The following is a 14223-nucleotide window of genomic DNA, read 5'->3' as shown; positions in this document are numbered from 1 at the left end:
TGCACTAGAATTAGAAGAATTTATGCACTGTTGTGTCATTTGCAAATAAAATCATGTAGGAACTACTTCCTAAAATGTATCAGAACTTAAGACTTTTAGCAATTATAGATTTCTTTTTTAATTTTGCTACCTCTCGTATGATGTTACAACATTTTTACCAACACTACAATGTAAGAATTATAATAGAACTCCATGCAACTCTAAACAAGGATTCCAAGGATAAACACAATAGTGCTACGCGATGGATGAAGGCCATTGAGGTACATGAGGCCACCATCCTTGTCAAGGATTTGAGAGTCATGGAGAACCTAGTGAGAATGTGTAGCATCGTTGAAGCTTTTGCCCTTGTCATCGCCTTGATTGATGTTCTTTTCTACACCAATAATGTAGAAATGGTCGTCAAAAGCAGAGAAGGATTGGGCTTTTCACATTGCATAAGATAGCTTGCAAATCTACTTTCATCAACTAGAATGTTGCCTAGAAAGCCTTTGAGAGTAGGGGTGGCAGAGGAGGCATTGGGAAGAAGTTGGGGCAACACAACAACAAAAGGCAAAGGGCAATGTTCACAAGGGAGAGAGACAGTCCAAAACCAATTCGAATCAAGAGATGATCTCTTTTTTTCCACTAAAGAGAGCAATGTGTTCACATAGGACAACAACAGTGAGGGAGTCTAAAAATAGTTTGAATAAAGAGATGAAGCTCTTTTTTTCCACTAAAAATTTCATAGTGATCTATGGAACCCAAGATGGTAGTGCATATTTGAGCAAGCACCGCATATGGCATGTAAAGACTAGAGCTATAACTTGGAGCACATGCGAAGTAGATGGGAGCTTCATAGGAGTCATGGGAAGCAACAAGTGGTGGATCACCATAATAGAGTGTGGCAAAAGGACAATTCAAATTTAAAGAAAGGTGCTTTTTCAAAAGCAATCCTTTTAAATAAGGAATACATCCTAAAATAAAGTAAGGAGTCACACTATTATATTTTTCGAAGATGTTGTTTACGAATGTGACACATCAGAGCTTAGAAAAGGAAAACTTACATCTATGATGCCTATTGTAAAAGCCCACTCTTTTTTCAACAACTTATATGATGCAATAACTATAGACTATTTAAAAGCCACTTTAGTAACCTCCACATGCTTGTTGTATTTCTTCAAAAGAGTTGGAGCCTTATATCTAATCTCTAATTTCTTGTATGCTAAAGAAAAACCAAATATTTTTTCAAACACTTTGTCTTCATGAAAGTAGAAGTTTGATATCGGCCTCTAACTACTTTGATGCTTTAAGATTTGATTATATCCCATAAGGGATTTGTAAAGTCCCTTGTGGAAGGTACTAGGTTTTCAGGTTTTGTTTGACCTGATAATAACTAATATTTGGAAAGAATTTATTCAGGATTTATAAAATTAAATGCAAATTAAAAGAACTTTTTGAAAAGAAAACGTTTTTAAAAAAACCCTATTGCATTCCAATGGTTACTATTTCATCACCCACATACGTAAAGATGCATACTTAATGGGTTGCATGTTGTCAAACCAATCAACATGAGGAGTCATGTGGTTGGATGCTCTTGAATCCACATAAAACTCTTCATTCGTCTTTTACATAGCACTAAATACATGCTACATAGACAATAGGTCTCCCACATGAGATTGATCACCTAATGCATAGTTACCCTGTGGATTTTGGCCCCTCTTTTTTTCCCTTGGCAAAATTAGCATATGTAAGAGTTCTTCAACCTTTGTGCCTATTCCTTTGTCAAAGCCCTCTTATTTTTGTGCCACTACTTCCACCTTAAGTTAGTCATTGGGCACACTTACATAGACTAGACTCTTGCCTTTGATGTACAAGTCAATATGCATGTCCAATATCTCGTTGCTCAACCTTTTTGACTCAATCAAATACTCAATGGGAATTTCGACATACATCTTCTTGCAAGGAAGTAATTGAAGTAGCACATATTTCAAATTTCCTTTTATTCATCTTTTCTTGTCTCATAGCCTTTCTAGAGACAATTGTCGGCATAGTAAAAGTGTTGCCCATCAAATTGGCTTACACTTACTCTGCAACAAGAATGCCCTTTTTACCTCTTCATAGCTATGGCTAAATTCCTTTATTCAATAAATTTGGCCACAACTATATGCAATAATTAAAGATTTAGTGCTATAAGTGAAGTGCAAAAAGAAGAGTGCAACATAAGGTGCATAATGAGGGGATAAAAGAGGTAAACTGGATGTCAAAGGTGTATCTTGTGGACTAGATTACCCTCTCATATAATAATTAATGATAGATGCAATGTGTTACCGCAAACCACAATTCGACAGTATAATAAAATTATGTATTCTTTAAAGATAGAATTTGAAGGTATATCAAATTCATCTATTCCTTAAAGATAGTAATAATAAAAACTACATAAAGAATGCCATTCTTGCCTCTTTCATAGCTATGGCTAAATTTCTTGATTCAATAAATTGACCACAAGTGATGGCAATAATTAAAGATTATTATGATACGTGAGTGAGTGCTAAAGAAGAATGGACGATACAAAAAATAGGAGTGCAACATAAGGTGCAGAATGAAGGGACAACAAGAGGTTAACTAGATGTTGAAGATGTCTTTCATAGACTAGATTACCCTCCCATACAATAACTAATGATAGATGCAATGTGTTGTTGCAAACCACAACTTGATAGTATAAAATTTTGATGTATTTTTAACAATACAATTTGAATGTATATCAAATTTATGTATTTGTTAAGGATTTTAACAACAAAAACTACATAAAGGCAAATAAACTATCGAGAAAAAAAGGTAAGATAGGTTACATACTTGAGTAAGGATTGTAACAACAAAAATTACATAAAGGCACATAGACTATCGAGAAAAAAAGGTAAGATAGATTGCATACTTAAGTAATCAAAAAACAATCTAGTTGGGAGCCTTTCTTTAAATCATGTGGTTTGGGGATGCTTGTGATAGGGCTTCCATGTGTGCAACATATTTAGGTGATCTTTATTATAAAGAGGGGACAAGAACAGGTGAACTGGATGATGAAGATGTATGAGATTACCCTCCCATATAATAATTAATAGTAAATGCAATGTGCTAGGTGAACTGGATGATGAAGATGTATGAGATTACCCTCCCATATAATAGTTAATTTACTATAAATGCAATGTGTTGTTGCAAACCACAATTCAATATAATAAATATATGTAACTTTTTAAAGATACAATTTGAAGGTATGTCAAAATCATCTATTCATTATAACAAAAACTATATAAAGGCAAATAGACTATTGAGAACATAAGGCAAGATGTAAGCTACATACTTAAGTAATGAAAAACTAATCTAGCTAGAAGCCCTTTCTTTGAAATGTTTCTTCATGTAGTTTGGGTATGCTTGTGGTAGGGCTTTCATGTGTGCAACATATTGAAAATTTCTTTATAAAGACGGAGGATGACAAGCGCTAGGGGGGTATGTCATATATTTATAGGAGCAAGGGTGAGTGTCTCTTTGTATGAAGGGGGGATGATTAATCAAGAGCAAACATAACGGGTATTAGGAAAGGAAAAGCCTTGGGTTTCTTCCCATTAAAAAAAAAAAACTTGCCGGCCTAGTTAAAATGGAAGGGTCAGTCCCAAAAAGACCCTTTTACAAAAATGGCCTCACTAGGGGACATAGCTCGGGGCCTATGTAAATCAAGACTAGACCTTACCCTATCATGAAACACCATGTAATATGTGCAAGCAAGCACACATTTAAGATATCCCTACATTATTATTATTATTATTATTTGGGTATGATTTCTTTTTATGTGTACATACCTTGATAATATTAGGCAAGCATTAAAAAAACCCCTCCTGTTTGTAAATGGCCCATAAATTATTCACATTAAAAAATCTAATTCGTGACCAGGGTGAGAAGGTGGGCTTGTGGGGAAGTGGCTGTTTCTTTTTCACATGCCCCCCACACACACGGCCAACTACGAGGGACAAGCTCCATGTGGCCTATGTTGATAGGCTACTTAGGTGATCTTTTCGAGGGCATTGAATGCGGGTAGCTAGCAGAGCCGGATGAACGCGCCTAAACTGCATGAGGAGTTGGTGCTTCGCGCGAATAGTGAAGGTTGGAGGCAAGGAAGTTTTAAATTCTAAAAATGCTGAATTTTATGAAAGAAAAGGCATTACAAGATCAGCTGTGGGCATGTAAGCCATGGTCTATGCTATTTAAAGCGGAGATAATCAGGGAATGAAATTACCCAGAACACAATCTGACATCCAGAAGGGAGGCACTACCAAGCGAGTTATTCGCGGCGGGTAGCGCTACAAGAAGGTCAACCAAGGAAGGACAAAAAAAAAAAAAAAAGTGCATCATCCACGGGTGGGTTTGACCGGAACCATCAACGCTTTGAATAGCAAATAGTTGATGGGAAAAAACGATGCAACAGAAAAGCCCCCACCCCAAAAAAAAAAAAAAAAGAGAGGTTGAAACGAAAAAAACGGGAACACACGCTCTTCTCGCAAAGAAACACGTGCCGGGTTCTTCTTCTCCATTTTGCCTTCTTCTTTTATCACCCTCATTTCGTACAGTTTTTCTCTTCACAAGTCAAGCTCTGCATCACCATAGCCAGCCCCCCCCCGCCTCTCCTCCTTCTCCGCCATGGTTCTCGGCATTCTTGCACGTCGCTCTTCCCCCCTCCTGGTAACCTCCTCTGTCTCCTCTTGCTTGTTTTCCAATTTCGTCTCTTTGCCTTTCGAATCACCTGCCTCTATGGCTTTAGCCTTCTTCTAAAGTTCCTTTCCCAAGCGAGCGCGCTTCTTCAACGCCTGCCAAGTATTGTTTAGATCGCGTAGCGCGTTGTTTTTTGCTGCAACTCCTTCGTCTCCACAGATCGCATGCCGTTTTTGGCGATCTTGTTGATATGGCATTCTAGTTTCGGCCCGAAGGCGAAGGTCGTTGTACGTAACCTTTATCCCTTGCAAGGACAGGCTTAGCGCAATTGTGGCTTCTTCCTTTATCCAGAATTCGAACCTTCTTCACTGCGCTATTTCTTCAATAACAACCCGCCCAGGGATAAGCGAAACTCCAGGAAATCTTTTCTGATCCTTCAGAGTGTGGCTCTACCTTCGTGATGTGTATAATTGTTATGCAAATTTATTAATCGATGTGCACGGCACTGACAAAGTCATGGGCGGTGGCACGCCATAGACCGACGCTCGATAACTGCTGTTGGACATATCTCTGCGAAGAAGTGTCTGTCAATGTCCGCGTAGATGCAACCTGGGTGCAATGAATACCTCAGATCTGCTTATATCAACTTCTTCTATGTATTTATAGCAACTTCTTCCATGTTTTTATATGAATGCTATTCAATTGGCTGTGCAGATTCTGTTACGTAGTAGGCTGTAGAATTAACAGTTTGAGAGTTTTGCACACAAATGAAATGCAGATGCAGTAGACTCACTCTTCTTGTTTTGGCAGAGATCTGGAAAAATAGTTAACGAAGCTGATAGGCATGCATTGTTGGGTTGGAGGAACTTCTGCACTGCTGCAAAAGAGGTTGGCTACTACACTTTGCATTCTAGTTTGAGCGTCTATGTTATAGAGTATTCCATCAGTTGCTCTTCAGACTGTATGACCGGTTGACTGTACGGGATCGCTTGTGTGAGGCAGATGACAGTACGTGATGCACTGAACTCTGCTATTGATGAGGAGATGACTGTGGATTCAAAGGTTTTTCTCATGGGTGAAGAGGTGGTTTTCTTAACGCTTTTGTAGAATGGCCATAACGTTCTATTACCTTGTTCTTTTGCTTCCTACCTCCGTTCTGCTGATTCTAAATTGGTGAGATTGTGTCTAATTTACTCTTATGAAATTTAATTGATTAGTTTTAGTTTAAAATGTGTTGTGTTCAGGTTGGAGAATACCAAGGTGCATATAAGGTATGCTTTAAGCTTTCGGAAAGTGATGTTGCCGCTTAAGTGTCTCATCAATGGGGTAGCGCTTTGGCAGTTTATAAGAGACTCTTGTTTCATTGTACAGATATCGAAAGGTCTCTTGCAAAAATTTGGGCCCGACAGAGTGCTTGATACTCCTATCACAGAGGTAATGTTAGTATGGACCAAATGTCTTTTGTGTTCTCAAAATAAATTTGGTCAAGCTTTATTCTGTTTTGATTGTTCATCATCGTCAGTTGTTTTGTAACTCACTGAGTCTGTTGTAAGAAGTCTTCTTGGGTTACTTGCAGGCAGGCTTCACAGGTATCGGTGTTGGGTCAGCTTTTTATGGCCTTAAACCAATTGTTGAGTTCATGACGTTCAACTTTGCCATGCAGGTATTTCATTGCGCATAAGTTTTTCTGGGTTAGCAACTCCTCTGCTCAACACAAGCTTGTACTGCACATCATATATTAAATTTCAAGGTTAAAGTACTAGTACAGGAGAGGAAAGATAGTGCGAACTGTTAGTTGGGAAAGTAGAGAATAAAATACGACAGTGCTGAAGGTCTCAATGTATTTGTCAGCCAGCTAATGTACAAGAGGAGACAGCTACAATGATTATAGCAGTGGCCTTTGGTTTCACTCCCAAATCTTAACCATTGACGGTAAGATTCTTCCGGAGTCTGACCCCACATCCCAAGCTTTGTGGTCTGCCTGACCCCCACATCCCAAGCTTTGTGGTCTGCTCTAACTGAAGGATGGGTTGCTGAAACATCGAATCTTCCATGCCACTGCAATCACGCAGAATTGTAACTCTCTTTGCTTATATACATGCAACACCAAAAAGGCTTTAATGTTGCTGGAGCCCCTATAGTGAGCTCTTCTCTGTTCTGTGTGGGTTCTGCCTCCCCTATGATGGTAGGTGCTAATCTGTAGAAGCTGCATGTAGATCAAGATTCATCCTTCTTGGACTTGCCACCGTTAGGCTTGCCCTTCCCTTTGCCAGCAACGCCTTGTCATCTTTGTCGTTGTTGTAGAGCTTCTCCCTAGCTTCTTCCTGTAACAGTAATGGACCCAACTCCTCAAAAGTCAGAGGTTTGCTGTCACAGTCGTTACAAATCTTTTGAAACTCCAAGGTAGCCTCCTCAATACCATCAAGGCCAAATGGCACGAGTCCACCTTCTGACCAAATGATGCCAGTTGATCCCTCACCACCTTGACCCTGGTCAAGTGGTCATGTACCAAATCTCCCTCATCCATATCAAGGTTGTAGAGCTGATGCTGAAGAAGCAAGATCCGGGATGTGTTGTCTGTTTCGTACAGATCCTTCATATGACCCATGCCTCTACTAACGTCTCAGTCATCTGGATGTGAGGAAGCACAGAGTCCGCCGTAGTCCATATGATCAATGCCAGGGCATGGGCATCTCTGTCTTCCGAAGCTTCGAGCTCCTCTCCGTCTACTGGCATGAGTATCTTCCCCTCCTTGTTCAACCATATCCTCCGGCTCCGCCTCCACTCCTGTTGTCGATTTTCCCAACTTCTGAGCTACTAAATGACTTTGGATCTTCACCTTCTAGATCGGGTAATTTGTCCCATCCAGTTTCCTGGACTCTCCAAAGTTAGGGATGGTGAAAGAAATAAATCTGGGGGAGGAGGAAGGGAGAAAGAGGATGAGGAAATCAATATCTTGCTGCTAAACCGCACAGCAAAGTCAAACAAACTCAACCTTCAGTAGACCAGAACTCTGAACGCACCTGAGTAAACTTGAGTCACCCTCCTTCTCGCAAGGGCTCTGTCCTCCAATTGTGGAAGTCGATTCCCAAGAGCTTCTGAATCAAGGTTGTATGTACTTGATGTTCTAAATTTGAGCCTTTATAGCATGCTGTGGAGAGACTCTGCTCTTCATTTGTCTCAGGTAATGCAATATCTTGCTGCTAAACCACACAGCAAAGTCAAACAAACTCAACCTTCAGTAGACCAGAACTCTGAATGCACCTGACTGAACTTGAGTCACCCTCGTTCTCGCAAGGGCTCTGTCCTCCAGTCGTGGAAGTCGATTCCCAAGAGCTTCTGAATCAAGGTTGTATGTACTTGATGTTCTAAATTTGAGCCTTTATAGCATGCTGTGGAGAGACTCTGCTCTTCATTTGTCTCAGGTAATGCGAGATTGGAAGAAATTGGCCTTCTTCGAAGGCAGAAGGGGAAGTGTGGGTGCTTCGTCAAATCTCGGACGCAGATTGCTGGAAGATGATGGACAAGGTGTACTGAAGCCAGAAGGGTATTTGCTTGAGAGCTCAGTGAGAGTTCGTGGTCCAGGTTATCTGGAGATATTCATTTGTCGTGGACCTTGCCAAAGGAAGGATGGGTTGAAACAGACCCTTAGAGCATGGTACCTGGAAGACTCCAGGTTGTTCACTCGTTATGAGGGGGACAATTGGAAGATCGTGGTGGTTGGATTGCTCGAGTTCAAAGGCGGGAATGTGACTGAAGGTGGTGGTGCTAGGAGGTGCTACCAGAGATGGACCTGTGTACCAAGATGGTGTGCGGAAGCGGAACCAGACCTGGTGGAGCGGTAGCCACTGGATGAAAAGCCAAGAAAAGATTTTGACATCGAAGTGGTCCAAAGGGCTACGACCCGGGAGTCACTGGAGCATTGTCATCAACGTGTTGGCATTGTGGCCGAGATGTGTCAGTGAGAGGGGGTGTTGGAAAGGCCACCTCCCCATCTATAAGCCCCCATATGAGGAGAGCATGGGGCGGGTGAACCTAGTGTCTAAGAGAAGGCCACATGGACCGCACTATGGCTGCCATGGGGGCAGAGATTAGAGAAAGAGAAAAGGAAGAGAGGGGGCTGTCAAACGGGCAGCACCTTGCATCAAAAGAAGAGAGGAGGGTACCTGGCTGATCTGCAGGAGCATAAGGCGGAGCAGAGGACAGCAACAGGGACCCAAGATAAGAGGCGTCTCATGGTGGGGTGCGGCAGCAGCAAAGGCGCACATGTGCGGGGCAGGATTGGGGCCTGCACAAGGGCCTGTGATGCTGGAACAGCTGCAGCAAAGGGCAACCTAGCAGCAGCCCAGAAGGGCCTGGCTAGGGCCCTTTTATAGGGCTGGTTGGACCAGCCAACCTGGTCGGCCAGCAAGCAGACTGATCTGCCAGGATGCTGCTGGCTGGTCGGTTTTATTGCAGCCCCTTGGGGGCCTATAAAAGGAGGGCCTCCAGGCCCTCATTCACCATCACTTGGAGCAGCATTTCAGGCAGCAGCAGGAGCAGCAGACCAGCCACCTGTGGGCCTCTATCCAAGTGGGCTGTAGAGTTGCAGACCTAGCTCAGAGTGCTGCCCACTTAGGCTGGTGCAAAGACACCAAGGTGGAAGGGATCTAGACGGAAAGTCTACTTATGCTCGAGGTGGAGCATGCGAGCTTGAGTCTAGAGATAGCCGGCAGATAGAAGAAGTACCTTGTGGTAAGATTAGAGGACCACACCATTGGTGGGACTCTGGATCTATCTCTTTTGTATTGTGTCCATAGCTTTGGACGGAAATATATTATTTTGGTGGTTTCTATATCTGGCTGGTTCATTGTCTAATGATGAGTCTGCACATCTATCCGATGCACATTCAGTTAAGAACTTTGTGATTCCACACCCCACACCACACCGTGTGAGCTCCTGGGCAATTCTAGCAGTCTTACGTTGTGCGTACCCTCTGTTGGTTGATTTCTAACACTGCCCCCCCCCCCCCCCCCCTCCCTGCTTCCCCGTCCTCCCAGCCCCACGGGCTGGGCTTGCAGGCCGCGGGACCTGTTGCGACACCTCCAGGGCACACGGCCTGCTGGGGCCTGCTTTGACGTCTCCAGGGCACACGAGCCCCTTGTTGCTGCTGTCTACGCCCCCATAGGGCCGCTGCTTCATTGTGCTGCAGGTGTGGGCTGCCTACCAGCCCTGCCCACTAGTCCATGGGGCTGTCCTTCAGCCCCCACCTCCTCCAAACCGCCCTTGACCAGGCCAGGGCCCCCCCCGCCCAGCCTTTGCGCCTCTACCACCTAGCTTCTACATCCCTACAACCTCCCCACTAGCTGCCATACTTACCTCAATCACCTTGTGTCTGCTCCAGCCATCCCTAGACCTGCAGAAATCAAGAAAATCAAGAAAGCTAGGACAGAAATCAAGAAAGTGCAGAAATAAGGTGACCCAGCAGTATTTCTTTGCAATGCACCAATAAAAGGGGAAGGAAAAACTACCAGCACGCTTAAAGATCATCCCGGGACAGAAACACAGACACAAATTTAGGAATTGCTTTATTTCTTTGCATTCAAAAGCAACAGGGACTTTCAGAAGTATTTAGATGCCTACACGATGTTGTATGGAAGATACTTGAGCTCAAGAAACAAAGTGGGCGTATGCAAGAGGAATGGCAGAAGGAGAAGAACAATAAAGAGGAGTGGGAGAAGGAACGAACACTATGGGAATGAGAAAAGACCAGCATCAAGAACCAAATGCAAGAGCTGAAATCTGAGAACGAAAAAATCAGAAACGACTCGGCATCCTTGCAGGCCACTATGCAAGGTAAGCACGCTGGATTCCCACAAAAGATCACAAAAGGAGAGGTTGCAATCCTAGAATGGAAAGATGTGGTCAAGAAAGGCACAGCTGCCCCCAAGAAAGAGATTACTTCAGATGCTTTGGAGGAGGATAAATGAGGAACAGCAAGGCTCTAAATGTTTTGGTTCAAGGGCTCACAATGGACGACACTCCTATGGCGGATGCAAAGGCCTTGTTCACCAAAATGGGTGTGAACCATACATGTGAGACAGTTTGGAGAGTGGGCAAGCCCAAGGCACCTACAAGGCCACTAGTGGTAAAGCTCCAGACAGGAAGACCCTTATGATCATGAGGGCGACCTTGAAACGACTCCGAATTTACTTGGATGATGGTATGCGTAATGGCAGCAAGAGAAGCAGGGAAATGGGCTGCACAAAGGGATGGTAAGGTGATCATTCGAGAAAGAGGAGACAAGGAGAAGGAAGATGATTAGTTATGACGATGTCGAGCCCATGGGATGAGTGCATACAGTAGACTGAAAATGACTGTGGAATTGTAATGGCATGCTTTGGTCCGATCCGGGAGGGTTCTTGGAGACACACACTAACGAAGATATGATCTTCTATACCGAGGCACATGAGAGCCTAGAGAGGGCTGCCCATAGTGACATGATATACATAGGACTGAGCTCATAGGAGGGAATTGAGTGGGGTACGAGGCTTTGGGGGCGTGGGTGTCCTTTTTAGATTACACATGAGACCACTCATATCAACATGCACGATATATGTGGATGTGAGTCTCGCTGCCAGATGCCTGACCGATCTTCATTGCGGTGTGCTAGTCCCCCCTAGACATGTCATCCTACGCACATGGGGTTACTACAAAGGGACAGGCCATATGAGACGATACATGATGACATCACAGAGTTCTTGAAGCCGTCCTTCGAGGGGACTTCAATGCTCTGACATGAGATAGACAAGCGGTCGTGCTAGACTTTGCATATAAGAGAGATCCCCACATAGTTCCGAAGCTAGATGTAGCTTAGCTAGGGAAACTGAGACAATTAGCAGATGCCCCACATGTGACAGGGTACAGGCGACGTCTACTTAAGTTGGGTGCGGTCCATGACGTGATCGTCTACAATGGTCTTCAAACATGGCCTAGGATGATTTTGAGTAAGCCCTCAATCCCACATCTGATAGTACAGGCATGGTTCTCCATGACACCTCTCCAGGTTGATGCCATCTTCCATACATTGACATTCATCCACACCTCATTGGAGACTACCTAGGTTGACCTTAGAATCATCCAGACAACTAGCAGAGAGTGGGGCAAACACATGGTACTCTCATATATCCACATGGTTTGCCAGGCACGATATTCAGATGTACATGCTTCCCCTCTTTCAATACAGTATGGATGCGCCTCCTGAGTTGTTCCCAGGAGATGAGATTAACTGTATTATATGGTTATCCAGCTCCATACATCTTGGACTTTTGGGGAACTAGGAGCTTATCACCAAGACCCAGTTCTATTGCGATCACTCCTTGAGAGTATTGGAGGAGGGACTCATCACCCCAGTGTCTCGATGACAGAGGAGTCTCACATGCACTGAGGATCACCATTGGATAGATGCATGTTTCGTTCGATTAGCTTCTCTATATCCTGTGGTCTGGTCTCTCCTACTGCTGTCTGATCTCGCATAGAAGTGTCTCCTTGTGTCAATGCATCTCAATCAAATAGAGCCCGGTCATGGAAGTGGATTAGTCGTGGGGCCACTCTCCTCCTGGTATAGACAATGGTATCGTCCCTAGATCTCATAGTAGGCCGGGCAAGCACAAAGAAAATGCTTCTCTCTCCCAAGTGTCAACCAACCCCAATGTGCATAACATACAGATCCGTTGCTCACTGAGTATACTTGTTGCTCTCCCCGTCTCAAATGGGTGTGAAGGCATAGCAATGATTAAAGAGTTGAATCCAAACCGAAAGACTCTCAGTCTTAAATTGATGTCTGGCTGATTATGTTTTTAGACTATTATGTAGGAGCTCTAAATAACTGGAGTTTCTTTTTTGGACTCTTTGGGAGCTGCCATGTGCCCTCCCTAAGTAGATGTACTAGATGGCTTTTGTTGTCCCATAGACCTATTGGTCTCTCGTGGACATTAATGTACTCTCTCTCTCTCTCTCTCTCTCTCTCTCTCTCTCTTGCGTGCACGCACGTGTGCGTACTTAGTAACCGCCTCTCTCTCGCTGAGAGCCTTCAACACTTCTAAAGATGCCTCTCTCCCTCCTAGCTTCTGCCTTTAGCGTGGCTAGCAGCGGCCTTCAATGCGACCTTCAGCGCGACGCACCACGGTAGCGCACACACACACGTCTGGATAGCACAGCAACAACAGTTCTGTCAGAATCAGATTCTGGTTGCGAGCAGGCGCCTTGGCCTTAGGTGCAAGTCGAGCTACTAACAGCAGCAAACCAACAGCAACAAAAAATCTAAATTTGTATGATTGGATATATTCTAGTCTTACAAAGGTATATTTGATGTTGCAGCCTCGTCACCCCTGCCGTACATTTCCTCAAAGATACCCTCTCCGTATGAAAAGGCATATCTACAGCATAGGAAAATGGTGAGCATGATAGAGCTGCAAGAACACTTTTATTATTTGCAGCAGGAGATTCGTGAGCTCAAGCTTAGAATTGCAGCTCTAGAAAGGAAAAATAGTGATATGGAAGGGAAGGGAAAGCAGGACATTTTTCCAAGTAGTATTGCACAAATGCACTTCATCTCCATCAAAACCTCAGCTGGTATTTACAGTAAAGGAAATGATTACTACTCAGGGAAGTTCTATCAAGCAGGAGATGGCTGCAAATGTTAACAATAAAGTTAACAAAGTCAACCTTTACACAGACGTGAAGGAGCAAGAAAGCAGAGTGAAGAACAAGATGGTTTTGCACATCGGGGGAGTGTAGAATGGCTCCTTGGAGATGAAGAGGGATACATGGAGGGTAAAGTCATATGCCTTAAGAAAGAAATGACACAGATTGAATGGGACCATAGGTATTATTGTTCAAAAGGGAGCACAAGCACATATGTTGTTCAATGATAGGGCAGCAAGAATAAATATTCTTAGACAGACACGCAAACTGAACGGTACAAGAATTTGGATATCTAAGAAGCTCATGTTGACAAAGCTCAAACAAAGACACATTGAACTCTATAAAGTGAAAGAAGCATGTAAGGCAGGTAAATGGGCGGTCTATTGGGATGGGCAAGTATCGATTTGAGATTTCAAATCTAAAACCAAAGACTCTCAGATGTAATTGCAACTTTTTTGGTGTGTGGACAGCACATGACGGTGTCTGACTCATGAGATGAGAGCACAAAATAGACTGAGTATGATAGTGTGGAACTTTAACTGACCCAGGGGGTTTCACGATTTTCTACACTGAGACACACATGAGAGCCAAGAGAGGGGGCTACCCACTATGATTGGATACACATGGGAGTTAGCTCACAGGAGGGAGATGAGGAGAGATAGTGGGATACGAGACTTTGGAGGAGTGGCGGTTCTCGTCAGAGATCGCTTATATCTATGATGCGGAAGGAACACGTGAGTTCTATCGCGTGACACATGGCCGATTTTCATTGCAGTATGCTGCTTTCCTATGGACACATCATCATATGTGCATGAGGTCACTACAGAGTGTCACAGCCCATACAAGACGATATAGGGTGAT

General features: G+C 43.6%; 1 protein-coding gene across 1 annotated transcript in view; it reads left to right on the top strand.

Annotated features, from left to right (window-relative positions):
* Positions 1-4609: 4609 nt before the first annotated feature.
* The window catches only part of MAB1 (Transketolase family protein), a 52645-nt gene continuing 43031 nt past the window's right edge, over positions 4610-14223 (top strand). The window contains exons 1-6 of the mRNA XM_087400710.1: positions 4610-4707; positions 5488-5565; positions 5680-5760; positions 5922-5948; positions 6049-6111; positions 6254-6340. Of these exons, the coding sequence (XP_087256836.1) occupies positions 4666-4707; positions 5488-5565; positions 5680-5760; positions 5922-5948; positions 6049-6111; positions 6254-6340 (378 nt within the window). The 5' untranslated portion in view covers positions 4610-4665. The remainder of the gene's footprint in view (positions 4708-5487; positions 5566-5679; positions 5761-5921; positions 5949-6048; positions 6112-6253; positions 6341-14223) is intronic.

This window comes from Dipteris shenzhenensis, chromosome 29 (assembly GCF_047967505.1).
Source record: "Dipteris shenzhenensis isolate YYH24624 ecotype China chromosome 29, Dip_SZ_1.0, whole genome shotgun sequence".
Classification (NCBI taxonomy): Eukaryota; Viridiplantae; Streptophyta; class Polypodiopsida; order Gleicheniales; family Dipteridaceae; genus Dipteris; species Dipteris shenzhenensis.
The sequence above is the reverse complement of the archived record's forward strand: the minus strand, read 5'-3'. Positions and strand labels throughout refer to the sequence as shown.